Source organism: Balaenoptera acutorostrata, chromosome 3 (assembly GCF_949987535.1).
Source record: "Balaenoptera acutorostrata chromosome 3, mBalAcu1.1, whole genome shotgun sequence".
Lineage (NCBI taxonomy): Eukaryota > Metazoa > Chordata > Mammalia > Artiodactyla > Balaenopteridae > Balaenoptera > Balaenoptera acutorostrata.
In genome coordinates this window covers 105,083,097-105,109,328 of record NC_080066.1, presented here as the reverse complement: position 1 = coordinate 105,109,328, position 26,232 = coordinate 105,083,097, and the positions used below count along the sequence as shown (strand labels likewise).

Here is a 26,232-nt window from a genome sequence, read left to right as displayed (position 1 = left end):
CTCTTATGAATGTTTAAATTCCTGCCATCCTTTGCAGAATGAACTCTGAAAAGAAACACCAGAAAAGCCTCAGTCCGAATGACCTCCTTGATCTTCACTCCCTCCCTCTGCCCCTAAAACACCATGGCAACTGCCACCTGAAAGAGGCCAGGCGGAAATCATCCAATAAAACCAAGGTTTGCTTGCCAATGCTTTCTTATTTAATAAAGTTCTGCAAAGGGTACTTTTCCCTTACCCTTCATTGCGTTAACTCCCTTAATGCTAGCAAGACAAAGAACATGTGGTAGTACATGTGATTATAAGAACCATCATTTGTTGTAGATATTTACTTGTAGGTCTTCAGTTTTTCTCTGTAAGTCGAAAGTTTGTCATCCTCCAGGTCTGCACCCAGAAAGTGAGGCCTATAGCAGAGGCAGAAATCAATGGGATGGCAATAAATGGTCACACTGTGGCGAAAAAAACACAGGCTGTCCAATCAGGCATTACTTGGGCAAATTTCAACCTGCTGTTTATCAGCTGTAAGACCTTGAACAAGAAAGCTACTTTGCGTCTCCATGCCTCAGTTTCTTCATTTGGAAAATAGGGTGTTCTGCTTGTCTAAAATGGGGATTATACAATGTTTACCTTGCAAAGTTATTTTAAGGATTAAATGAGACCGTGCAATCAAAGGGCATAGTAAGCAGAATGCACCCAAGCTATGATTAGCTATGACTATGGTTATCAGTAGAAAGGTTACATGCTTTCTAGACTCCTAGTTTAGTTCTCTTGCAATTAAAATCAAATTCCTCATGGGATTCTAACTTTCAGGAAGGTAGACGAAATGCTTCCACAGTGCCTGCTCCTCTACAAACTAGAAACAGAGGAATGCGAAGAGCAGAGTATTGTCCGGAGAGAAGAGGCCTTCAATGAAATGGCAAAGAATTTCCTGGACTCCCACATGACTGTAGTTGTATTTTTAGAGCAAAAGCCACTATGAGTCTAGAAACACTTTCAGTGACTTAAAAGTGTATTACTCTCAACAACATCAACAAACATTTGGGCAACAGTAGTATATACATTTGAGAGGCATGTTATTTATTGGGGCCACGGGCTGGGCTCGCTTCATGTGTACATGGATTCCCCTGCAACAACACTGCAGACTCCTAAGAATCTAGAGCTTATGGTTTAGAAAGCAACAGTCAAGCTCAATTGTCTCAAACTGCAAAAGGATCATTTAAGAGCTTATTTTTAAATCGTAGACTCCACCCCCCTCTCCCCCACCCCAGAGACTGATTAAGTAGATCAGGGGTAGAGGCTAGGAATGTGAATTCTGGTAAATTCCCCGTGCGGTTGATTACCTTGAGTCCAGAGGAGTTACAGAGCTCTGGGAATTAGCATCCCTGACTGGCCCCTTTTCTTTCTCTTCCAAGGATCTCATTCCAATCACCTACCTTCTCTTTGTTCTTCACAGTTCTGGGCTTCTTTAACTGGAGTGTTGCGCTGATATCACAAAACAATGTGTAGGAAAATCTCTGAGAGTCAAACATAATGACTGGCTTTCTTCAAAGAGCAACAACATTCAATTATGCTTCAATTTTTTAAAAAAGCAACATCATATCTTTGCATTTCAGGGACTTATTTTTTTGATACCAACAGTACCTTAACATCCATTTTAACTAATTCAGAGGCAACCTGTGCTCACAAATGAAGGATACAGAGATTATGCTCGAGTGGTCTGGCTTGAAAATTGGCTCCACAGTGTAAACACCCAACAGTACTTTAAGCTATTCCTGAAGAGAGGAAAAATTTTAAGTCAATAGGGAAGCCAAAATAGAAAATGTTGATAAAATTAGAAAATATCATAAGGAGGAACCACAAAACCAGAATAAGAAGTCCATCTTCACCACCAACTCGCCCCATCCAGAACATCCTCCCCCACTAGAGCCTCTCAGTCTCCCACACATGAGAAGGAACTGGGGACAGGGTGCCAGGATAAGTCCCTTTTTCCCATCCTTTATTATCTTCAACGCCCTTGAGTGCCTCTTCAGCTTTTTTGGGAACTTAACTACTTAGTTTACGAGGTCAAATGACTATGGAACATTTTCCCAAAATTAAATCACCAATTAAAGAAAGAACAGTGTTGTTTTAATATTCTCTTCTGCTGTTTCTCTCAATCTCTCTCTCTCTCATTTCTCTCTCTCCTTTCATTCTCTTGCTCTTTCTCTCCCTCCCTTCTTTTCTCCCTCTCTCTCCCTCTCTCTCCTTCCCCTCCCCTCTCCACTTCACCACACACAGAAACCCCTTTTCAAAGGGGCTTTTTTCCAACTCAGTGAAGTAAAGTCTTTGCCCCTTTGTGGGGAAGGCTCATTAACATTCCCACAGCAGCATCTCTTCAAGGATTTTACTTTTGTAACTCTGTGGGGAGGTCAAGAGGCCACAGTGGAGAGGTAAAAGGAAAAAATGGTAAATGGGGGAGGGCGGAAGAAAGGAGAGGAGGGGAAAGAGCCCTTCCTTTCACAATAAGGCCAGCAAGAAGGAGGGTGGACCAAAGTAGGAAAAGACCAGACAGACAAGACTCAGTAAAGAGATGAATATTGGGCCCCCAGATCTGCCCTTGGAGATCTCCAGATTCCTGAGAAAAGCAGAAAGCTATGTTTCTTCTCTCATGTCTTTTCCTCAAAGAGGAAGTACAGATGGAAACAGTGGAATGAACGAGTGACAAAACCCAGTCTATTCCACTGAGAAATTAGAAGCTTTCCTGGCCCCAGTGTTCCCATTTCCCCTACAATAGCCTAGTGATAACTGCACCTGTCTACCACAGGGAGGTTAACAGAATGAATGAGACAATGTCAGCAAGAGTTCCAAGGGTTGACCATGACAGAGCCACTCAAGGTCCTGACCCCAAAGGAATGGGAAAATAATGGAGATTCAGTGAACTCCAAAGCAAAGATCAGAGTGCTTTCCAAATCTCTTCAGATGGTGGTACCTGCTTCATTTATCACCAGCAACCCTCCTACCATCTGTCTCTCTCTCCCTTTCTTAGTATTGCCAAAATAGCCTGGACTTGCGTAAGGGAAGAAATGACGGAAACTTCAAGTTTGCACCCAACACTGAGTGAGCTTTGCTTTGCTATTCTCTGAAGACACAGCCATCAGAGATTTGCATCACTCAACTCCAAAGGGGAAAATCATTCCCACTTTCCTAACAGATGGTGTTTCAGATGCTCTCTTAGCCAGAAGAGTAAAAGATAAATAAGGTTAAAAGAGAGGACCTAGGCATAAAGCTAGAAGATAGGGCATATCTGGATATTCTATGCCCAGGGGTAACAGTAGTACCTTAAATTCAGGGAGGAACAGCAAGGTCAGAAGTTAAAGAACAATAAACCAATCACCCTTAAGTGTGCAAGCTGAACAGGAGAGATCCAGTTGGTTGGTTGCCAAATGATGTATTCTTAAAGGTCAAACTTCACATCCACAAAGAAATTCTTTCCACAGAATCCCTGACAACTGTTTTCAGCCTCTGTGAGAACATATTACAGAGAGCTCACACATTTACTGGAGAGTCCATTACACTTTAGAAAGTTCCTTTATATTGAGCTGAAAGTGCCTCCTTGTAGCTTCTACTCTGAAGTACCAGAGAACTCATCTACATCATCTTCTCAAAGGTGGCATCCCTCAACCCTGGGAGCTGGACAGGAGTGGGAGAGACAGAAGAGACACTATTTTAAATGAGATTCCTTAAGATCAATCACTTTTTTTTTTTTCACACTAGGAGTCTGGTGGCATATTGTACCTTTAACAATATAGAGGGGAAGAAACGCTAGACTACTGTCAGATACACCTGGCTTGCAGGCCTGTCTCTGTTGCATCATAGCTGTGCAATCTTGGATAGGTTACTTAACCTCACTGAGCCTTTCGGTTTATCTATAAAGAGGATCATCTATAAATAGGAGTAGTAAAACCGGCTGTGCTAACCTCAAACTTGTAATACTCAAAATATGTCCTGTACACGAAAATATCCTATAAATTATAAAGAGATCTACATATATTAAGTTATTATTATAATGACCATTTTTACTCAATCTTCCTGTCAGCCTTTCACATCCTCATTTTTGACTGGCAGGTAGCTGACTTCTTGGCCTTATAATCAGGATATACCAGAAAGTTCTCATTTCAGCTTATACCTCAGAAGCAGTCCCATCATCAAACAAGGTGGCATAGAATCATGAAATAACCAAAAACACTGTGAAGAGCTTAGAAGAAGAGTTAGAAAAACAACCGAGGGACATTTTCTGAACAGACAGCACAGGGAGAGGCCGGGAGCCCGGGCAGGGAGGAGAGGGTTAAATCCTTTCCTCTGCAGTACAAAAGAAAAGAGTGTGCGGAAAGATTAGGATTTTTGCTTTTACAATGGGAGCTGCAGAAGCGTAGGGAAGAAGCTGAAGAAAAAAAAAGGGGGCGTCTCCCCTTTAAAGACTTGCAGAGATTGAGAGAGAAAGAGAGAGAGAGAGTCAGGGACAGAGAATCAGAGCGCGCGCGTCTGTCTGTCTGTCTGTCTGTCCCTTGGAAGGGAGAACATCTCTGCTTCCCAGTGATTGGCACTGGGGGAGAGGCATCAGTTGGCTTCAGACCCAAGGGGGAGACCAGACCAGGTCACCCCGGTTAAGACTAAGTGAGCGTTGCCCCTCCCTGTCCCACCTCTCTCCACCCGGGAATGTCTCGGCGAAAGCAGCGGAAACCCCAACAGTTAATCTCGGACTGCGAAGGTCCCAGCGCGTCTGAGAACGGTGGGTGCCGGGGAGGGGTTGGGGGGGGCCTTGAGCCCAAGCCTGTGTGGGTCAGGCCAGGGCAAGGGGACGGCACCCGGGCCATGGGCGAAACCAGGGGGAGAACTTGGTCGCTGGGGGGTTGAAAGAGTTGAGATGCAGCGTGTAAGGAGATGACCTGTGCTGGGGAGAAGCCCCGCTTGGCTTTTCTCAGGGTTGATTATGTTTGTGTTTTCTGTGTTGTTTTTCTCTGGATGAAATGGAGTTTTCAAACTGGCTCTGTCTCTCCACCCAAGAGTTTTCTCCCCAGGTCCCCCCCTTTGCTCAATGGTCTTTGTGCCGTTGCTAAGTAACCTCCTCAGACCTGAAGACCGTCTCTTAGGGGTGGGATTTTCCCCCCTTTTCTTTCTGGAGAGTTGGGTTGCAAGAGAATGAATTGGATAAACGTGAAGGGTCCCCTGAGGGAGAAGAGAAAAAAGTTTCTCATTGTTGGGCTGAGCAGAGAACAGATCAGAGCTCCCAGAGGGAGAGAGCTAATGTCGGTCAGATGCAGCCTGGTTTGGGGTGTGTATCTGTGTCACCTGGCGTAGAAGCTAGAGGAAAGTTCTGGATGAGGGGCTTAGGTTTGTGTTTCAAGGAAAGCCAAGCTAAAGAAAGTGTATGAGTTAACATACTTGTTGATACATTCATATCATTTTATGGGGATATGATCATTTGTTTAAGTAACAGATTTTCTTTATGAGGGGGGAAAATTTCATGTATTCTTATAACATTCCAGTAAGTAAGAGGCAGCCAACAGAGCAACTAAAGTATTGAGAAGTGACATTGCCCAAAGTCTCAGAAACAGAGGCATAGTCAGGACAGAAACCTAGATTTCATGACATTTAGGGCTAGTGGTGCTCACTCCACCTAAACTAGGGTTTTCCAAGCTTGCTTGATTGTGGGTAGATCTGGGCTAGAGTCTGGGAATCTGTATCTTTGCAAATGTCCAGGTAATTCTTAGGATTGAGCAAGTTTGGGACAATCTGGTACAGCTACATATGTTCACACTGTGAAAGTCTGAAAGTCCTGGCTCAGGGATAAACTATTTATTTAGCAAACGGTTGATTCACCCAACAATGCAGTGTAGGATTAAGCACAAGTGTTCTGAAGGCAGACTTTCAGGATTCAAATCCTGGCTCTACCACTTGGTTAGCTGTGCGACCTTGTTGGTTTACTTTGCCTTTCTATGCCTCAGTTTCCTCATCTGTAAAATAGGGATGAATATACTAGCTACCTCATTAGGTTACTCAGTTAATACATGTTAATACACTTGGAAAAATAACTAGCATAAATAAGTGCTTAATACATGTGGCACAGTCCCTAGCATAAATAAGTACTTAATATGTATTATTTTTTTTTAAAGATTTTTTTGATGTGGACCATTTTTAAAGTCTTTATTGAATTTGTTACAATATTGCTTCTGTTCTGTGTTTTGGTTTTTTGGCCGTGAGGCATGTGGGATCTTAGCTCCCCGACGAGGGATCGAATCTGCGCCCCCTGCATTGGAAGGCAAAGTCTTAACCACTGGACTGCCAGGGAAGTCTATTATTATTATTATATGTGAGTACAGTGCACTTCCTGTAAGTGCTGAAATATGACCAAAGCTCGGGAGACTCTTGGCAAACTTCGGCATTTCTTTATGAGATGTGTGCCATGAAAAGCTCTAGGATAATGTATTTGTAGTGGCTAAAGCTAAAACATGGATTAAATTTACCTTTCCACCTGTTGTAAAAAAGGACTTGAGATCAAATCAGTTCACAACACGCTGCGGAACAACCTTAACAGACATATTGTGTTTTGGGTAGAACACATACCCGTCAAAGTCAGTGCTTTACTGGGATCCCACTGTGCCAATATTAAGAGGTGGCATGCTGGTGGCATCCTTCCCTCCTGGGACACATTAGCCCCCCCTTAATGCTGCTGCAGGCCGGATGTTTCCTCCTCCTGCTCTACAGGAGACTTCCCCCAGAGCCTCAGAGTTGCCTTAAAGTCCTGCTCCCCTGCTGGTTAGATTGTGGAACAATGCTGAATCCCCTCCACCCCGGAGGCATCCTCTCCTCTCCCCCCTTCTCCTCTCTTCTTCCCACATCCTCAGTTCACCCATTCCCTATACCACGGCTGAGGAAGAATCTGGGAGGGAGTCACAAGAAATCTTTCACAACTGCCCCGAGGGGATTCTCCAGCCCCTTGAACTATAGCTCCCACTTGTGGCTGTGAACACTTGGGGGCACGGGGACGCTGCTGCAGAGCCGTCCCCATAGAAACAGCGCAGGATTGAACTCAATGGCAGCAACAAATTTCAGTTGAAATTTTGCCTTTGAGCCATAAAAGTTCAAAACATAAATGTTAAGGAGCAAGAAAGCAGTAGTAACCTTAAGAAAGATCTGCCTTCAGAATTCTCCTGAGAGACTGAAAGATCCTTGGGCTACTTGTATGACCTGGCGTGTCACTGGGTCTCGTTTGTAAGATGAGGTGGCTAATATTTGATCAAATCTAAAAATCCTTCCTGCTTTTATAAGATATATAGATAGGGTTTCTATTCATTTATGTGATCTTCAGGCTCCTGAGTTTTTCTTCTGCCCCAGGGACTGTTTCTTGTTCTGCATGCCCCAAAATTAGGTAGGGAGGGCTCTTGTTCTGGGGCTCTTACACGTGTCCTTTTACAGGTGTACCTGTGGAACTATGGGCTTCATCATGACCATCAGCAGACATTTATTTAGTAAGCTAGGGTGCCACTAAGGTTTTCAAGAGTCTTTGCCTTCTTTTAAGCAATGTTTACCATATGTGACAAGCAAATGCTGAGCCTTTGTTGCACATTTTAAAAGCCTCATCTCTGCAGTGACCTAAGATATCACCAAGGCACAGTCCGAAAAACCTGTTTTCCCGCCCTGTTTCTGCTCAGCTTCCCTGACCAGAACACCAAAACCTACCAGAATAGTTATTGCACATAAGTGATGAGAGGGAAATAGTCTATTTACTTAAAAACTCTGGAGAGAAAAAAAATTTCTGTCTCCCCTACAGAGTCTAGAAATCTGGATTAGAGAACATAAGGGATGTGAATAGGGAAAATGTAAACTAGTACATCTGGGAAATAAAGGAAACGATCAGAAACCCAGATATTTAGTGAGAAGGAGAAACCAGGACAACAGCCAAACAGACCTAGGGGGAGAAATGGCAGTTGGCAGACAACAAGAGCAGCAAAAGGGGAAAGAAGGCAAAAATAGAGTTTTGAGGGTTCTGTTCTCTTTAAAACTGGAGGTAGAGAGCATCGCCTCTCAGGGTATTGATCCCTGAGCCTTTCAGCCCTAGGGACTCCTGGGTGAAAGAGAAAACATTTCTGAGTAGATAGAAAGTAACTCAGGGAGGGTGCAACAGAGCACTGGATAAGGAAGCAGAAATCCTGGTTTTCAGTCCAGCTTGTACCTTGAAGCTTTGTGACCTTGGGCAGGCCCATTCTTCTGCCAGAGCTTCTTCAGCTTTTAGTCTTTAAATAATAATACTCATTGCTAATATTTGCAGAGCATTTACTATTTGTCAGGTACTATGCTAGGCCTTTTATATATTTCCTCTTGTTTATTCCTCCCAACTCTGCTATTATTACCTCCATTAAATTTTTTAAATTTACGGTAAAATATACATAACAAAATTTATCATTTTTAAGCATACAATTCAGTGGCATTAAGTATATTCACAATGTTGTGCAGCCACCCCCACCATCCATCTCCAGAGCTCTTTCATCTTGCAAAACTGAAACTCTATACCCATTCAACAATAACTCCCCATTCCCTTCACCCAACACTCCCAGCCCCTGGAAATCACCCTTCTACTTTCTGTCTCTATGAATTTACCAATTCTAGGGACCTCATATAATGGAATCATACAATATTTGTCCTTTGGCGTCTGGCTTATTTCACTTAGCATAATGTTTTCAAGGCTCACCCATGTTGTAGCATGTATAAGAATTTCATTCCTTTTTGTGGCTATACCCCCATTTTTAAAAGAAATGCAAGCCTTAGAGAAATTAAGAAACTTTCCCAAGGTCACAAAGATTAGAAAGTGCTGGGACGTTAACTCAAGTCTGATTCAGGGCTGGCGCTCTCAGTAACTGTGCTTAATGAGAGGTCATATCTCTAAAGTCCCTTCCAGCTCCAAGATGGTATGAATTCCAAGTGCCATTCATACCAAGTGCCGAGTCCTTTGATATCAGAAAATCGTCCTTTAAAAAAAAACCTGTTTTTGTGTTTGATCTAAGATATTCCTATTCTGGAAACAAATATATTTTTCTCACTTAGCACCAGATGTATAAATCTTTGTGCCTGTTTGTCCACTGTGTTGCACAGGCCAAGGGTGCATTTACTAGGTGTGGGTAGCAAAGGAGTATGTGTATGTATTTAGGAGAGAGGAGTGAGGAAGAGAAGATGAGACATTCTCCCTTAGAAGTTATCTATAGCAGCAGTTACAGAATCAACTCATAATTGTGGACACTACCAATCTGTGTTGGTTCAACATTAAGTTTAGGCAGGGGCTTACATAGTGTGCTTGTTTCTTTAACGGCTGGATAATGCTTGAACTCTGTGTAGAACAGAGCCTTTCATTTTACAATTGGAAGTATGGCTCAAGATGCACATACCCTGGGAAGGGCAATACAGTCACTTAAATTCATAGTCAGGTGTATATCATGTCAAATTCTGTTCCTGGAAGCAGGATACAAGAGAGCCAAAGTGTAGCTGTGGTCAGAGTAGAGAGGGAACCCGACGGGAAGATTTTGCACTGAGCAACTCATTTTGCCTACGTCCTAATTTTGGCTGAGTTGAGCACAGGTAAGATTTGTGAGGAGCAGGGTGGAAGCTTTGATGGGGAGGGCACTCCTCTGATATGTACTGTGGGTCTCATCCTTGGTTGTACATCAGAATCACTTGAGGAGCTTTACAAACACTGATGCCTAGGTCTCACCCTCAGGGAATCTGAATTAATTGGTCTAGGGTACAGCCTGGCCATTGGGATTTTTAAAAACTCTCCCAGTAATTCTCATGGGCAGCAAAGTTTGAGAACCTGTGTTCGGCTCTACCACCCTGCTACCCACCAATTTCTCTCTGTTCTCCCAGCCATCCTCTCCCAAGTTTAATGAGTTACCAGGTTTAGAGAGTCACTTGGTTTCCTTTTTCCTTGTCGTTTCAGCTCTTTATAAATTTAAACAAGCGTGTCCCTGTCTCAGTCCTATGTCCACCCCAGACTTTGCATGTAACCCAGGATAGCTTACCTCACCTTATCTGCTATCTAGGGACACCGTTACCAGCTTAGTTTATTCCTGTGTTTATGACTTCATTCGTGTCTGCCTAAGAATCCTGCCCCCCTTTTCAGGATAGGCAGTGAGTGCAAAGTGCTGAGAAATAGAGGCTTCCTCTTACAGGTGGCTGTTGATCCGTCACCTTTCACCAGGGACTGAATTTACCTTAAAGAAGAACCCAGATCAAATTACGCATCAGAAAGCAAGTTTCATTAAAGAGCAAGAAAGGGGACAGTGTTTCCCAGGAGAAGATGAAAAGAAAAGGATTTCTTTTCTTGTCGGAAGACTTGACAAAACAGCAACTTGATATCAAATGTTCAATGCTAATTAACAAATGCTCAGTAGAAAGCTTCCATCTGATTCCCTCTCTGTTACTGAGGCCAGAGAGCAAACGGCAGGTAGGAGCCACACAGGGCCCTTTCTCTAGCTTAGGGAAGCCACACAATGTTGATGTGCTTGGGAAAGCACTGGACAGGAGTCAAAATTGTGAATGCTTGCTTCACTGAATTACTGTGTGAACTTGGAAGAGTCACTTAACCTCTCCAAGCTTCCATTTTCTTATCTGTAAAAATAAACAACATTGCGTTAACCTGTGACTTGCCTTATTGAAATAGAACCCCCTCTCCCTCATTGTCAGGGTCAGGCCTGGAAGGATGTATGTAGCTCATCTGTTTCAGAGCCATTGTCCACAGTGTTAAGGCCCTTGTGATTATCTGAAGTTTCAAAACATAATTCAGTACAATGTTTTCAATGAAAGTGGATGTTACTAATATTACATTGTTTCAGCTCCCCGCAAAAAAGACTTCCTACCCTTGATATATGCCAATGATAAGATTAATAAGATTGCTAATTCCCTGGCAGTCCAGTGGTTAGGACTCCAGGCTTACACTGCCGAGGGCCTGGGTTCGGGGAACTAAGGTCCTGTGCAAGCTGTGCAGCTTGGCCATACATAAATAAATAAGAAATTAATAGGCAACATGAAAACATCTAATTTTAATATATATGTATTTTATTTTGATTGTTTTGCCACTGACAATATAAATTCTCTAATTCATAATATTTGGGACTCCTCCCAAAATTTAAAGTCCCATATATACATATTATTTTATCCCCACAGTATTTCTCTGATGAAGATAGCACAGCTGCAATATTACCACTTTACAAAAGAGGAAATGGTGGCATAGCATGGTGAGCACCACGTCTCAGTTTATCAGCCAGACAAGACTGGAACTGGGGTTAGAACGATGTGGATTTACTGATGCCTAGGCAAACCACAAAACTAAGGACTTGTGGTCATTTCCTGTAAGTAAGATAAGCTCTTCTAAGGAAGTGGGAAACCCATTAAGACTCATTTCAAGGTAGAAAGGGAATGCAGAGTACCTGGTCCTGGAAGCATCTTAGCCCTACTTATCCTCTCTCTGAATAGGAGGCCACCTCTGTGCTGGTGAGCAGGTGTTAAGTCATTCCTAGGCATTCAAGCCAGGCTGGGGCTAAAAGGGGCTTTAGGCACTGAGAGGCTGCTTGGTAACTCCCTCCTACTGCATTTTCCCCATTGTTTCAGGAGAAGCTCCCCTCCCCCCAGGTTAGAGCTAGGTGGGCCTCTGTAGGCCTCTGCAGGCTAGCATCTCCCCAAACCCAACCGTCCTCAGTAGTGGCTGTGTTGCCAGAGAAAGACAACGGAAGAAGAAGGGTAGAGAAGAGGGTACTAAATAGGAGATGGCCCCTTAAATAAGCATGAACTCTATAGATAAGGTGTGGGCTGGGTGATCTGTGGAGTAACTCGCATTCAGCTATTATTCTGGGGGAGGAGGGGCGGGGAGTAAAGGGGCTTAGTGTTACGCAGAGAGGAGTCCTGAAACGACTTCCTTGGAAATTCTACCTCGCGGCCTCCCACCCTGAGAAACTTCTTTTGTGGATGGGGTGGGGGTAGGGTGGGAATGGAGGTCAGGAAAACAGGACAAAACTTGGGGTATCTGGGGGGTACCTGATATGTATGTGTAGGTAAGGGTGGGTGTTCTGGGATCCCCCTCCCGCTCTGGCCCTCAGACCACCCTCTCTGGAGCCCACGTTTTCCAGGCTCAGCGGATCCTTTATCCAAAGGAAAATAAGAGAAGCCTATCGCTTTGCTCTATTGAGCAAGGCTGTGTTTCCTACTGTGCCCCCTTGAGCTTGCTGGGGGGTCGGGGGGGGAGGGGAGGAGAGGGGGGCAGGTCTGGGCAAGGACATCCGGAGATGGGGGGGAGCTGGCAGAGGGTAAGGAAAGGTGGACCCCCGCCATGCCCCACAGCACCTGTCACTGAGCCTCCGGAAACCCTCCCGGGCTCTGGGCTCGCTCCCCCTCCCTCCTCCTCCTCCAGCTCCCGCCTCCCTCCCCAGCAGCTCCTCCCCACAGGCTCCCCTCCCCAGCAGCTCCTCCCCCATCTCCCCTCTCCCAGCTTTCTCGTTCCAGCTCCTCCCCTCCTCCGCGTCTCCTCGCTCCCCTCCCCCTCCTCCGCCGCTCCCTGCCCCCGCCGCCGATCTCCATCTCCGCAGTCTGGGCCGCTGGGTGCAGAAGCTGCCGCAGCCCCGGCGGCCACTGCCGCCTCCCCCAATCCGGATACCCATTGTCTCCCACTCCACCTGGCCCTCCACCTCCCACACAACCATGGCGCACGAAGCCGGGAGGAGCTCTCGTCTCGGGGGGCCCTGCGGGGAGCCGGCGGAGCTTGGAGGTGCGGTAGGGCCCGGCCCGGGCAGGGGTGGGGGTGGAGGGGACGCGGGGGGCGGGGAGAGGACTTTCGGTGGACGAGATAGAAGGCACGATTCTCTGCACAGGACCCGGTCCTCACACCCAGTCCTTGCGCCCGCCAGTGGCCGGGGGGGTGGGGGCGGGTGGGGGGTGGGTGGGTGGAGGGGGAGTAGCTTGTGCATGCCCGCTCCCCCTCCCTCCTGGCCCCCAGTGCTGGCGAGTCTCCTGTCCAGGCGGGACAGCACTGAGCTCTAGCCTCCTGCACGGCCGGATGGTGAGCTCATCTCCCCACCCCCACTAGCGGTTACTGGGCTCGTTGTTAATTACAGCCTCTGCATACCCATCCCAACCGCACCACCCACGCTCTTTCCTTGTCTTCTCCCCAGGTGATGCTAGCGAGGAGGACCACCCCCAAGTCTGTGCCAAGTGCTGCGCACAATTCACTGACCCAGCTGAATTCCTCGCCCACCAGAACGCATGTTCTCCTGACCCCCCTGTAATGGTGATAATTGGGGGCCAGGAGAACCCCAACAACTCTTCGACCTCTTCTGAACCCCGGCCTGAGGGCCACAGCAGTCCCCAGGTCATGGAGGCCGAGCAGAGCAACCCCTCGGATTCCGGGTCCTCTGTACCCACGGATCCCACCTGGGGCCCAGAGCGGAGGGGAGAGGAGTCTTCGGGGCACTTTCTCGTAGCTGCCACAGGTACAGCAGCTGGGGGAGGTGGGGGCCTGATCTTGGCCAGCCCTAAGCTAGGAGCAACTCCATTACCTCCAGAATCCACTCCTGCACCCCCCCCTCCTCCACCGCCTCCTCCGCCCCCAGGTGTAGGCAGCGGCCACTTGAACATCCCTCTGATCTTGGAAGAGCTCCGGGTACTGCAGCAGCGGCAGATCCATCAGATGCAGATGACTGAGCAAATCTGCCGGCAGGTGCTACTGCTTGGCTCCTTAGGCCAGACAGTGGGCACTCCTTCCAGCCCCTCCGAGTTACCTGGGACAGGCGCCGCCTCCTCCACCAAGCCCTTGCTCCCCCTCTTCAGCCCCATCAAGCCTGTCCAAACTGGCAAGACACTGGCGCCTTCCTCCACCTCCTCCTCCTCAGGGGCGGAAACACCCAAGCAGGCTTTCTTCCACCTTTATCATCCACTGGGGTCACAGCACCCTTTTGCTGCCGGAGGGGTCGGGCGAAGCCACAAACCCACCCCTGCCCCCTCCCCGGCCCTGTCAGGCAGCACAGATCAGCTGATTGCCTCGCCTCATCTGGCATTCCCAGGCACCACGGGACTACTGGCAGCACAGTGTCTTGGGGCAGCCCGGGGCCTCGAGGCTACTGCCTCCCCAGGGCTCCTGAAGCCAAAGAATGGAGGTGGTGAGCTGGGCTATGGGGAATTGATGGGTCCCTTGGAGAAGCCCGGTGGACGGCACAAGTGCCGCTTCTGTGCCAAAGTATTTGGCAGTGACAGTGCCCTGCAGATCCACCTGCGTTCCCACACAGGTGAGAGGCCCTATAAGTGTAATGTCTGTGGCAACCGCTTTACCACGCGTGGCAACCTCAAAGTGCATTTCCACCGGCATCGGGAGAAGTACCCGCACGTGCAGATGAACCCTCACCCGGTACCAGAGCATCTGGACTACGTCATCACCAGCAGCGGCCTGCCCTATGGTATGTCCGTGCCGCCAGAGAAGGCCGAGGAGGAGGCGGCCGTGCCAGGTGGCGGTGTGGAACGCAAGCCTCTGGTGGCCTCCACCACGGCACTCAGTGCCACAGAGAGCCTGACGCTGCTCTCCACCGGGGCAGGCACAGCCACGGCTCCTGCGCTCCCTGCTTTCAATAAGTTCGTGCTCATGAAAGCGGTAGAGCCAAAGAGTAAAGCTGATGAAAACACCCCACCCGGGAGCGAGGGCTCGGCCATCGCCGGGGTGGCAGAAAGTGGCACAGCAACCCGCATGCAGCTAAGTAAGCTGGTGACTTCGCTACCCAGCTGGGCCCTGCTCACCAACCACTTTAAGTCCACTGGTAGCTTCCCCTTTCCTTATGTGCTAGAGCCCTTGGGGGCTTCACCCTCTGAGACCTCCAAGCTGCAGCAACTGGTAGAGAAGATTGACCGTCAGGGAGCCGTGGCAGTGGCCTCTACTGCTTCGGGAGCCTCCACAACCTCTGCCCCTACAACTTCATCCTCAGCCTCATCGGGACCTAACCAGTGTGTCATTTGTCTCCGCGTGCTGAGCTGTCCTCGAGCGCTGCGCCTGCATTACGGCCAACATGGAGGTGAGCGGCCCTTTAAGTGCAAAGTGTGTGGCAGAGCTTTCTCTACCCGGGGCAATCTGCGTGCACATTTCGTGGGCCACAAGGCTAGTCCAGCTGCCCGGGCTCAGAACTCCTGCCCCATTTGCCAGAAGAAGTTCACCAATGCTGTTACTCTGCAGCAGCATGTTCGGATGCACCTGGGGGGCCAGATCCCCAACGGTGGTACCACGCTCCCTGAAGGTGGGGGAACTGCCCAGGAGAACGGCCCTGAGCAGTCTGCAGTCTCTGGGGCGGGGAGCTTCCCCCAGCAGCCATCCCAGCAGCCATCCCCAGAAGAGGAGTTGTCCGAAGAGGAAGAAGAGGACGACGAAGAAGAGGAAGACGTGACTGATGAAGATTCCCTGGCAGGGAGAGGCTCCGAGAGTGGAGGTGAGAAGGCGATATCAGTGCGTGGTGATTCAGAAGAGGCCTCCGGGGCAGAGGAGGAAGTGGGAACTGTGGTGGCAGTGGCCACAGCTGGGAAGGAGATGGACAGTAATGAGAAAACGATTCAACAGCCTTCTCTGCCGCCGCCGCCGCTGCCGCCTGACAGCCTGGATCGAACGCAGCCAGTGGAGCAGGGCGGCAGTGATGTTGCAGGAGGCACAGAAGAGGGGGCCAAACCGGAGAGGAGCGCCAGCCCAGTGTCAGCGTTGGTCCTAGAAGGGGAAGGCAGCAGCCCCACCTTGGTGGAGGAGCTGAGCCTGCAGGAAGCGATGAGAAAGGAGCCCGGAGAGAGCAGTAGCAGAAAGGCCTGTGAGGTGTGTAGCCAGACCTTTCCCACCCAGGCAGCTCTGGAGGAGCATCAGAAGACCCACCCCAAGGAGGGGCCGCTCTTCACTTGTGTTTTCTGCAGGCAGGGCTTTCTCGAACGGGCTACCCTCAAGAAGCATATTCTGCTGGCTCACCACCAGGTACAGCCCTTTGCCCCCCACGGCCCTCAGAATATTGCTGCTCTTTCCTTGGTCCCTGGCTGCTCACCCCCCGTCACTTCCCCAGGGCTCTCCCCCTTTCCCCGGAAAGATGACCCCACGATCCCATGAGCCTGTTTTTCTGAACCTGCTGCCCCTTGACCCGTGGGGAAGAAACTGAGAGCTCTGTAGAAGGACCTCCAAGATCTATGAGCCCTTATTTGTCATTTCTCTGAGTTCTTATATTGATGTGTCCCTAATGGCTTTTCTCTAATCCCTGAGCTTTGAAATCCTTGTGCTTACAGGGGGATGGCCCCCTGAGAAACTTTTCTTTCCTCTTCATTCATTGTACCTGAGGAAAATAGATTCTCTACAGCTTTCACATTCCCAAGAAGAACCCTCTCCACCTTCCCTGGGAATGACCCTTCTACTCTCTCCTCTCCCTTTCCCTTTGGCAGGTGCATCTGAGCACCCACATTTGGAATTATAGCCCAGCCCGAAGGGGCCAGCAGCTGTCCCTGGAGGGCCTAGGGCCACTCCTCTCTGGTGACCAGGTCAACCTGCAGGACTTCTTGTCCCAGGGCATTCCTGCCCAGCTGGTGAGGGTGGGCCCCCTGTCTTGCTGAAACCAGGACACAGCTTTCCTGTCAAGTGACCTGCCCACCAAGCCCCAGAGTTCCATCTCCATCTCCATGTCCACTACCCCTTCAGGCCCTGCACCACCAGTGCTGTTTGGCCCAGGAACTGTGGCTGAGAAGTTGCCTCCAGCAATGGGATCCAGAGAAGCCAAGGAGAAGAGATTCCCCCCTCCTCCTCTTTTGGCCTCTGGCATCCAAGACAGTGCCTGAGAAAGCCCATCATAGAAGAGAAGTAGCAAACTGTACATTTCTTCTCCTTCCCCCTGCTCCAGAAGGTGCCGACAGTGAAGATGCAACAATATCAGTTATCTGGTGGCTCAGCCCCAGGGTGTAGGGAGAAACGAAGGGCGTAGGACACTCTTCCCAGTAGTAAGGCACTAATGTGCCTTCGTCACGTTAAGGCAGAGGTGTTGGCTGGTTAATATGCCAAGATATTTTGAGCTTCTCATAGCTTTCATCCTTGCCTCTGAGTTAGTAAAGAAGTGGATTTCTTGCTGAGAGGTCTCCCATGGGATGGATATTTTGGGGAAGGAAATGTGAAGTTCATATCTTTAACAAGCATTGTTGATGAGGGTTAGCTGAAGGAATAATGGAGAGTTTAGGAGTGTTGCTAAAGCATAGGGCTTGCTGAGAAGCTATGTGATTAAGAAAGGGGTGTGATGTAAGGGAAGGGACCTCAAACTCTTAATTGGATGGGTCGACGGGTCTCATGAATGTTCTTTTGAACTCATGATGACTTTAGTGTGCAGCAGTGCACCATGGATCATGGGGGACTTCCTAGCACTAGTGTGCTTCTAGTTTTAGATAACTCCCTCCTCTATTCCCTGGCCCCTTGTATTTTCCTCATCTTCCTCTTTCAAGGTCCACTTCCTTCCCATTTTGCCTGTCCACGGACCAGGGCTTATGTCTTTGCCGCTGTCTGGTTCTTAGAGTCCCAGACTTTGGGACGTGAGCCCTAGGTGCTGTCCTCCCTGCCTCTCCGTTTTGTAATGAGATGTAGTATTTACTCTTAACATAGGATCATTTGGAACAGGAGTTCTGAGGAGGAGGGAGTGAGGGTTCTGCTATTGACTGACTTGAGTGATGGCTCCTCCTCCAAAGGTGTAGGCTCCAGTTTCCTAACATAGTAAAATGTGAAGAGCAGACAACGGAGGTGTTAGTGTCTTTCCCTTTTCATTAAAGGTGTTTTAACCAAATATTTGTGTGTTTCTCCTTATTTCATGACTAAATAGCCAGCTGGGGTGTGATATGAGCATTCCCTAACATTGAGATTCCCTTCCCACCTACATCTCCTGCCAAAGCTGAACATATGGTGTTGAAATATTTAATTTGCTCAGCCTTGTCCTAAGACAACCTCCAGTGAATGTAATTTCCTTGTAGAAATGGTGTTTGTGTTCTCAAAAGGTAGGGGATTTGCTCACTGTTTACAGCCATTGTCCAGGTTTTCTCTTTGCCTAGAACCTTCCACCACCAGGCTTTTGTATTTTATTTTACTTTTTTTGTTTTGTTTTGTTTGGAGGTTGAAAGCTGTTTCTTTATCTATCTGTCCTGACCTGTTGGCCAGCCTAACTGACATCCATTAATCTGCAGAACCAAGATGAATTCATCTTGATGATACTTGAGGTCTGATGTTATAAACAGAAAAAAAAAAAATTCAACCCTAGTAATTTCTACCAACAAGATAATATAAAGGAGAATTCTTAGCAGAGGAAGTACATTGGGAGTGGGAGAATGAAATGAAGCATATATATATATATATATATTTTGTTTGTTTGTTTTGTCTCTCCACAACATAGTAAGGTTCAGATTTGACTCTTAAGACCTTGCTTTCCTAAAGAGAACATTCTCCGGAATTTTTTTTTTTTTCATTTGTAAGATTATATCACTGAAACCACATGCTAAAGGGATGGGACTGGTAAAATGATTTGCCTAAAGACATTCAGCCAATCAGTGGCAGAACTGGATTAAGAACCCAGGTCGGCAGAACCCCAGTCTCAGTGCTAACCACCAGTGGTCAGGAATGGTGCTTGCTTCCTGTTCCATACTAAAGACTCCTGAAGTGAGGCTGCCTGGAAGACTGAAGGGAAAAGGTGAGTAAACCTACTGGCCCGATTCAAGGTAAAGAACAGAGGTTTGATTCTAGTTGCCTCCTGGAGGCAACTTTAAACCCGTCCCGCTTTAAAGGTACTAATGAATAGGACATGGCAATCTTGTGAAGTCGGCTGGAGAAGAAAGAGCTCCTGTCTCTAATTCCTTACCAAAGCTTTATAAATCTGTTTTTCTTTTCAGCCTATGGAAGGGGGTAGGTCACCAATCCTTCTATTCCCTTTACCTCCCCTACCCTCATTGGACATAGATAATGCCATTTAACTAATTAAACTAGACTTGCCCTCTCTTTAGATGCCAGTTCCCATTATGGTAACAGCTGTCAGTGAGGCTTCTACTAATGGGTGCTTCCTTGGGCAGGTCAGCACTGAGCTGGACTCCCCACCCCACTCCTTCATAGCTCTACTTTATTTTCCCTTCTGTCTCCTTTTCATTCTTCTTTTTCCTCTCCTGCTTTTTATTCTTTCATTGGCCTACAACTTTTATTTTTCCCTCTTCACCTTTAATTTGTTCCTCTCTTAGAGCCTTCAGTTTCTTCCTTCTTGTAGTCCCTTCCAATCCCCACCCTCAACCCCACCATTTCTTACTCTCAAGCGCTTCTCATTTGATCATCCTTTTGGAAGGTGAATTAACTCTAACCTGCTGAAATGAATATGTCAAGAAATGCAGCTTGCGAAACGCTTTACCTGAAATATACATAGCGGATTCAGTTCAAACTAGATGGATAAAAAGATCACTAGTATAAGAAGCAAGAGACAGGTCCTTCACTCATTCATTCAGTTAATTTTTGAGGATTTATTTTGTTTCAGAGACCAAGTGTTGGGTAGATACAAAGGTAAACAAACTTCTGCCCCTAAGGGAGCTCAGTCAAGGAAGAAGAAAAATGAAAACATATTTTTATATCATGGTAGTAAATACTGTGATAGACACAGTGGCCTGCGGGATTCCAGAAAGTGAAATAACTAACTCATGTTACAAAGAGAGAGAAGGGGGCGGGGACCTACAGTTCTTTTACATTCAGTTTTCATAATAACCATGCTGAAATATATTAACTGAATCCATATGACAACCTAAGGACCAAGGCAGTTACCATATAAGAACCTACATAAGGTACGTCAAGTCCCCTGTGGCAGATACAGAGGTGTGCTACTTCAGAGATGTCCCTTTAAGAAAGAACTGGCTACCTAGCTGCAAGAAACCTGGTTAGCTGACAGCCTCCAGCTGTCCTACTGTTCTCCAAACCCCTGGCCAAAGGCTAAGCAAGGCGGTGGGTGGTACAGGGCTTAGCCATTCCCAGGGAACATGGGACTAATGAACGATTCTTGCTATGGAACTCCCCAGTGGTCTGGCAGAGGCTGTCATGTCTGCATCACTGACAGCTTTGGACAGCTCTCCCTGCCCAATCCCATTTTCTTCCCTTTTTCTTTTTACAGGTGTTACTTCCCAATAAAACTTTTGGACTCCTGACTCTCTCAGCATCTGCTTCTCCCAGATTTCAACCTGTGTCACCCCCAAAAAAGACTTCAATTCTATTGGCACATTTTCATCTCTCACAAATTTCTGCTCCTGGGATTCTGGATATCGTCCCTGGAACTTCTCAGTAAATCAAGGAACATCCCTCTCCTGATCCCCAAAACAAACTTAACTCACATGACCGTTTCTCCATTAGACCCAAATTTGACTTCCCTTTACATTTCCTTGTCTTTTCTACTGTTTAATTTAACAACAGATTTACTAACCCCAATGGACACTTTGCTTTTGATCATATAATTTTAAAAAATGAGTAAGGACAAAAGTGAAGAAAAAAAGAAATTTTGACCAAAGAACCAGTTAAGAAGTGCAGTATTTGGTCAATACTGTGGATGTTTCAGTAACCCACTGCTGTGTAACAAACCATCCAAAACCTAGTGTCTTAAACAATAATTATGTATTTGCTTGTGAGTCCATGGGTTGTCCCAACAGGCCTCAGCCAGGATGACCTGTCTACGTTCCATGTGGTGAGGGCTGAGCTCACTCAGCAGCTTCAATTTGGGCTGGAGGATCCAAGATGGCCTCACTCACCTCTGGCCCCTTGGTTGAATGGCTGAAATGCTGGAGTCTCTTTCCTTAGTTTTTCATTCTCCAGGGCCTCTTTTTGACATCTTTCAATCTGTAGGATTTCTCTCTCTCTTTCTCACTCTTTTTTTCTCCCTCTCCTTCTCCCTTTCCCTCTCCCTCACTCTCTCTTCAAATGGTCTAGCTATTAGGATAACTGGACTTCCATGAAGGCCTAGGCCTCCAAGACGACAAAAGCAGAAGCTTCAAGGCCTCTTAAGGCCTAGACTCTGAAACTCAAAGAATATCACTTCTGCCACTTTCTCTTGGCCAAAGCTAGTCAGAAGACCAGTTCAGATTCAAGAGGAGGGGAAACAAGCTTTACCTCTTATCGGGAAGAGTGGCAAAGACACACTGCATAAGGGCATGTGAGATGGGAGCCATTATTGTTGTGGCTAACTCTGGAAAGTCTACCACAGCAGATAGGAGGAAAAGTTAAGAAATGTAGTGCATGCAGCACTCATCTACTCACAACTAGGCTTACACTCTTTTGACTAGAAGAGGTCTGGGTGAGATTCCTTCTTCCTGTACTGCTCAGGGTTGTTGTATACAGACTGGCTAAGAGTGGCCACACAAGAAAGCAGTGGCTTTCTTTTGAGCTGAAAACTGGTCCTGAGGAGTCTAGAAAAAAATCCCTCTATAAGCAGATCATGCTAAGTGGCCCTCTTGTGCTCCTAAAATTTGCCTAATTTACTACTGTAATAATTTATCCAAAGTGAATATGAAAGCAAAGACTTCTGGGAGCTGCCCTTAATTTGGCTGACTTCCAGGAGTACCTGTACTCCTTCTTTGGCTTCCTCTGTAGGTGAGAGGAGGCAATCCAGGTCTTAGGTACCCCGAATTCTACCAGAGACTGACTCTCTTCCACTAGAAAAATCCTTCCTTTCCTAAACAAAAATGCTTATGAATTTAAGGGCTGACCTGTGGAAATCTGTCTTTAAGATGAATCAACCCCCTTCATCTTCTACAAAGCTATATCCAGTACTGTCTTTCTCTCCCAAGATTTAATTTTACTGCTATATAATTTCTATATATTTCATTTCTATGTGTTAAGAACCTTGAAAGAAACAGTGATTCAGATTTGTGAACAATTAACTCTAACAGTTCTCTAATAGAGCAATAATGGGATTATCTTACTTCAGTAATAATACATGTGTCTAAACATAGGGCCACACAGAATATATCCCAAATGAAAGTGCAAAGCATCCCTTGTCAACTCTCTTGAGGGTAGTTGTTAGACCCAAGTTATTAAAGGAAGCAAAACCGGGCTTCCCTGGTGGCACAGTGGTTGAGAATCTGCCTGCCAATGCAGGGGACACGGGTTCAAGCCCTGGTTTGGGAAGATCCCACATGCCGTGGAGCAACTAGGCCCATGAGCCACAATTACTGAGCCTGCGCGTCTGGAGCCTGTGCTCCGCAACAAGAGAGGCCGCAACAGTGAGAGGCCCGTGCACCGCAATGAAGAGTGGCCCCCACTTGCCGCAACTAGAGAAAGCCCTAGCACAGAAACGAAGACCCAACACAGCCAAAAATAAATAAATAAATTTAAAAAATTAAAAACAAAAAAACTATTAAAAAAAAGAGGAAGCAAAACCTGTTAAGTAGGGGTCTTCCTTGGTGGTCCGGTGGTTAAGACTCAGCCTTCCACTGCAAGGGACGTGGGTTCAATCCCTGGTCACAGGTAAGTTCCGTGTGCCGCAGGTTGCTGCCAAAAAAAAAAAAAAAAACACCTTAGGTAGAGCAGGCCCTTGGAAGTAGTGTTTTATGATCTCACATCAGCCAACTTTGCCAAGAGTATTTCGGCTGAGCAAGATGGCATTTTTTGCTTCTAATTAAGTATAATTCTGAGAATTAAATGTCCAGATATGCTCATATGAGCTCATATTCATTTCTGTGTCCTCTATCTCAATACTCATATATAAAGGTACACATCTCAAAGGACAATGTAAATTATCTACTAGGTAAATTTAAATTCAGAAAATGATATGGAAATGGATATTTTGATCACTACTAAATCTCCACAGTATCTAGCACATAGTAGTCACTCAATAAAAATTTTCTGACTAAATTAATGAAACTGCCACATTCCAAAACACATACATCTTTCTTCTCAGTAGTCTCCCTTCATATTCACCCCTTCCTTTCTATTACTATACATAGATAGCTTCTGACTTAAAGGTCCTATCATCAAACAGTTACAATAGGCTACTAATTATTTTCCCTATCTCTAAACTTTTCTCCCCATCTCAATTCAACCAGAACACCAGATTCCCTAAAATATTCCCTATTCACAAACCTTAAAATGTTCCCTGTTGTATGCTGAATAAATTGCAAGCTCGTTACTCAGGTAACATGTACCTTTTGCAATTTGGCCTCAAATATGGAAACAAATATTCTCCGAAATTCCCAAATATAATTCTCTGTGTTCTAGCAAAATTAACCTGGGTCAGCACGGCATGCATCATGCTTTTCTACATCTAGTCTAGACCTTTGCTTTTATCATGTTCTTAGCCTGGAATTCTTTCCTATAGCTTCACCTACTGAAGTACTAGCTGTCACTCCAAGCCTGAACTTTGATGTCACCTCCTTGCCAAAGGGTCATCTGGGCTTGGAGTCCTCCCTTCTTTGCAATCACGTTTGTTTTTTAAGCCTATGCTCGGTACTGCCTTAGTCTGTAAAGATGGTTCAATATCAATTAACTGGGTCCTAGCTCCTTTACCATACCAGAAGCTCTGAAAGCAGGGGCCATGCCTTCTTAAGCAGTTCTTTCTGGCAGTGTTTGGCGTTCCGTAGGCTTGATAAATCAGTGGTTCTCAAATGCTTGCATTCAGAGGACGTCATTAAAAAAACGAAGTTTTTAAGCTTAATACACAGAGAAGTGCACATACCAAAATGTTTGGCTCAGTTAATTTTCACAAACAACGTATTCATACAACCAGCTCTCAGAATAAGAAACACAGCTCAACCAGAACCTCAGGAGCCCCCTAGTGCCTCCTTCTGAGTATGTATGTATTTATGCATGCGTGCATGCATGCATTCCGAGCAGCTTGTGGTATCTTATTTCCCCGACCGCGGATTGAACCGGTTCCGTTTTCAATGAAAGCGCAGAGTCCTAACCACTGGACCACCAAGGAATTCCCTGAGGACTCTATTTTAGTGTATTACACATGATACTTGTAGATTTGGTATAAGTAAGAAGAGTGAGAATATGTATTTGTAGACTCATTATAGTATCTCTGCTCCATCAGTTCTCCTCCCTCAAATATGCATACGTAATGGCTATATTTTTGTAAACAAGTGCACGGAAACATGAACCTATATCTTCAGTCGCAAAGGTATGTTAGTACCAAACTGTCAAAAGGAATTCGTGATCCTTCATTTCCAAAATCTAGACTACACACGCTGCCCCACGTGCGCTGTCTCAATACGACTCAACTCGAACTCATTTCCTAATATTCAACATGGCCGCATGCGCGGCTATAAGCAACATGGCTGCTCTGCCAGGCACCAACATGGCAACCACAGCCTCACCTCTCCCGGAAGCGTGAAAGAACTCCCATGAAAAACATATCCGCCATTCTGCCAACACTTAAGGTGGCTCTCGTTTCAGCTTCAAAGGTAGAGCAAAACCGGAAATGACTTTCCGTCCGGTGCATCTCCCGGGATCTCTTTCCGGTTAGCCCTCGGGTGTCCGCGTGAGAGTTGGATAATTCTTGGAACTAGGGCTGAGAGGTGGAAGGTAGCCGCCCTTGGTTCGAGACGTGTCTGGGCTGCGAGACTGAAATGTCGGACACGTGGAGCTCTATCCAGGCCCACAAAAAGCAGCTGGATTCTCTGCGGGAGAGGCTGCAGCGGAGGCGGAAGCAGGACTCGGGGCACTTGGGTGAGGCGCGGGACTGTTGGGGCCGATCCTTAGCCGGGGAGGGCTGGAGGGAACCCTGGAGAAAAACACAGCTCCCGAGTCGGTGCCTTTCCCCAAACGGCCGTTTCTTTAAGGCTTCATACATTGGTACTCTTCTCCCCCTACCTCAGCAGCGCAGACGCTTCACCCTCCTGCAAGTAGTCGCGGCTCCTTCCCAGGCTGGGCCGTGGTTCCGCCGGTTCCGCTTTCCCCGGCCGGAAGCCTCCGCCTCCCCGCGTCAGGTTGACTCCTCTTGAGTCTGTGAGAGCGTCTCGCTTGCTAGGCCTTTCAGCCCCCGATCCCTCGAAGCAGCAAGTCCCTTTTTTTGGTTATTCCCGTGGCGCTTTGTTCTTCTCTCGGTTATAGCAATTGCTTTTTAGTGGTCATGTCTTTTGAGACTCGGGGCGCTGTGAGAGCAAGTACGGAACCTTTATATCCACAGTGCCCAGCTCAGTGGCCCTCGCAGAGTTAGCTCTCGGTATTGCTAAACGAGTAGAGGAACTGGCATTGTCTTAGCCGTTTACACACTGAGCAGGAATCTGAAAACATTTGTTTTTAAACTTTTTCTCCCTTCCCATTGTCCCATGTCACAGTCTTAAAACTTGAAGGAACCTCAAAAGATTGTTAAGTGCTACTCATACCACATCCGCAGCACAAGCCCTGAATTATCTAAGGCAAATCAAAGATCTACAAGGATAATGAATCCGTACCACTCTTGTGGTAGCTTGTTCCACTGTGTATCAGTATACTCGAGTCCGTCTCTAAATCTCGTGTTGAAATATATATTAGGTCCATGCACTTGTAGTCTGGCCCTTGGAACTAGAAGATGCCCTGGCAGGACTCTTATACCATAATGAATGAACATCTATCGAGTGTCTACAGCGTACATGAGTCTACTTAGACAAAAATAAGTAAGACAGTGTCCCTGCCCTCAAGGAGTTTAAAATTTAGTTGGGGATAAAGGAAAAGTCAGAAATACAATATGACATATGTAAAATGCCAAATGAATCGATTCCACAATGAGTACAGTGAAGGTAGAAGTAACAAGAGTCAGTTTAGTCAGTGAAGGCGTCAGGGAAGAGTTTGCACTTGGAATTTGGTCTCTATGGCTGTGTAGGACTTAGATAATTAAAGGGAAGGTAATAGGGCACGGTAAGTAGAGGAAGAAGTGCAAGTCATATTATCAGGGATTAATTAATAGAAATTCCACTTCACTTCTCCATGGTATTAACCACACTTTGGTATTAACCAAACTTTGCGCCATATGCAAAGTTTTTTTTCTTCATTCAGTTCTTTTCTCATAGAAAATAAAAATTTTCTTACCACATCTAGATTTTTATAGCATTACTGAAATCTGATACTTAATTGTTTACTTCTGAGGTTAATGTTAAAAGACAAGGATATTGAGTAAACTAAAATGTATCCATGTCATTAATGAATGCAGAATACTATGAACCAAGAATCATTGGGAGACCTTTGTTAGCTGGGCATTT

At 46.5% G+C, this 26,232-nt stretch overlaps 2 protein-coding genes and 1 long non-coding RNA gene across 4 annotated transcripts in view; 2 read left to right on the top strand and 1 right to left on the bottom strand.

Annotated features, from left to right (window-relative positions):
* Positions 1 to 50: 50 nt before the first annotated feature.
* On the bottom strand, positions 51 to 24,511 carry LOC102999098 (uncharacterized). Its single transcript, XR_009007636.1, has 5 exons — positions 24,370 to 24,511; positions 22,433 to 22,543; positions 1,695 to 1,769; positions 1,338 to 1,479; positions 51 to 401 (listed from the first exon to the last, which is right to left on the bottom strand). It is a non-coding gene; the product is annotated as an uncharacterized LOC102999098 (long non-coding RNA).
* Positions 12,446 to 17,828, top strand: SALL2 (spalt like transcription factor 2). Of its 2 annotated transcripts, XM_057543694.1 has the most exons (3): positions 12,446 to 12,784; positions 13,188 to 16,003; positions 16,712 to 17,828. In XM_057543694.1, the coding sequence occupies exons 1-3, from the start codon at positions 12,718 to 12,720 to the stop codon at positions 16,970 to 16,972; spliced, it is 3,144 nt and encodes a 1,047-aa protein (XP_057399677.1). In that variant the 5' UTR covers positions 12,446 to 12,717; the 3' UTR covers positions 16,973 to 17,828. The 2 variants fall into 2 exon arrangements, with proteins under 2 accessions (XP_057399677.1, XP_057399678.1); XM_057543695.1 differs by having other exon boundaries at positions 12,447 to 12,784; positions 13,188 to 16,760.
* The window catches only part of METTL3 (methyltransferase 3, N6-adenosine-methyltransferase complex catalytic subunit), a 9,666-nt gene continuing 7,913 nt past the window's right edge, over positions 24,480 to 26,232 (top strand). Inside the window, exon 1 of the mRNA XM_007180521.3 lies at positions 24,480 to 24,721. Within this exon, the coding sequence (XP_007180583.1) occupies positions 24,622 to 24,721 (100 nt within the window). The 5' untranslated portion in view covers positions 24,480 to 24,621. The remainder of the gene's footprint in view (positions 24,722 to 26,232) is intronic.

Coding starts and splice junctions, on each gene's coding strand:
- SALL2 (XM_057543694.1), top strand. CDS start 12,718: ATGGCGCACGAAGCCGGGAGGAGCTCTCGTCTCGGGGGGCCCTGCGGG. Junction 12,785..13,187: donor GGAGCCGGCGGAGCTTGGAG/GTGCGGTAGGGC, acceptor TCTTCTCCCCAG/GTGATGCTAGCGAGGAGGAC. Junction 16,004..16,711: donor TTCTGCTGGCTCACCACCAG/GTACAGCCCTTT, acceptor CTACCCCTTCAG/GCCCTGCACCACCAGTGCTG.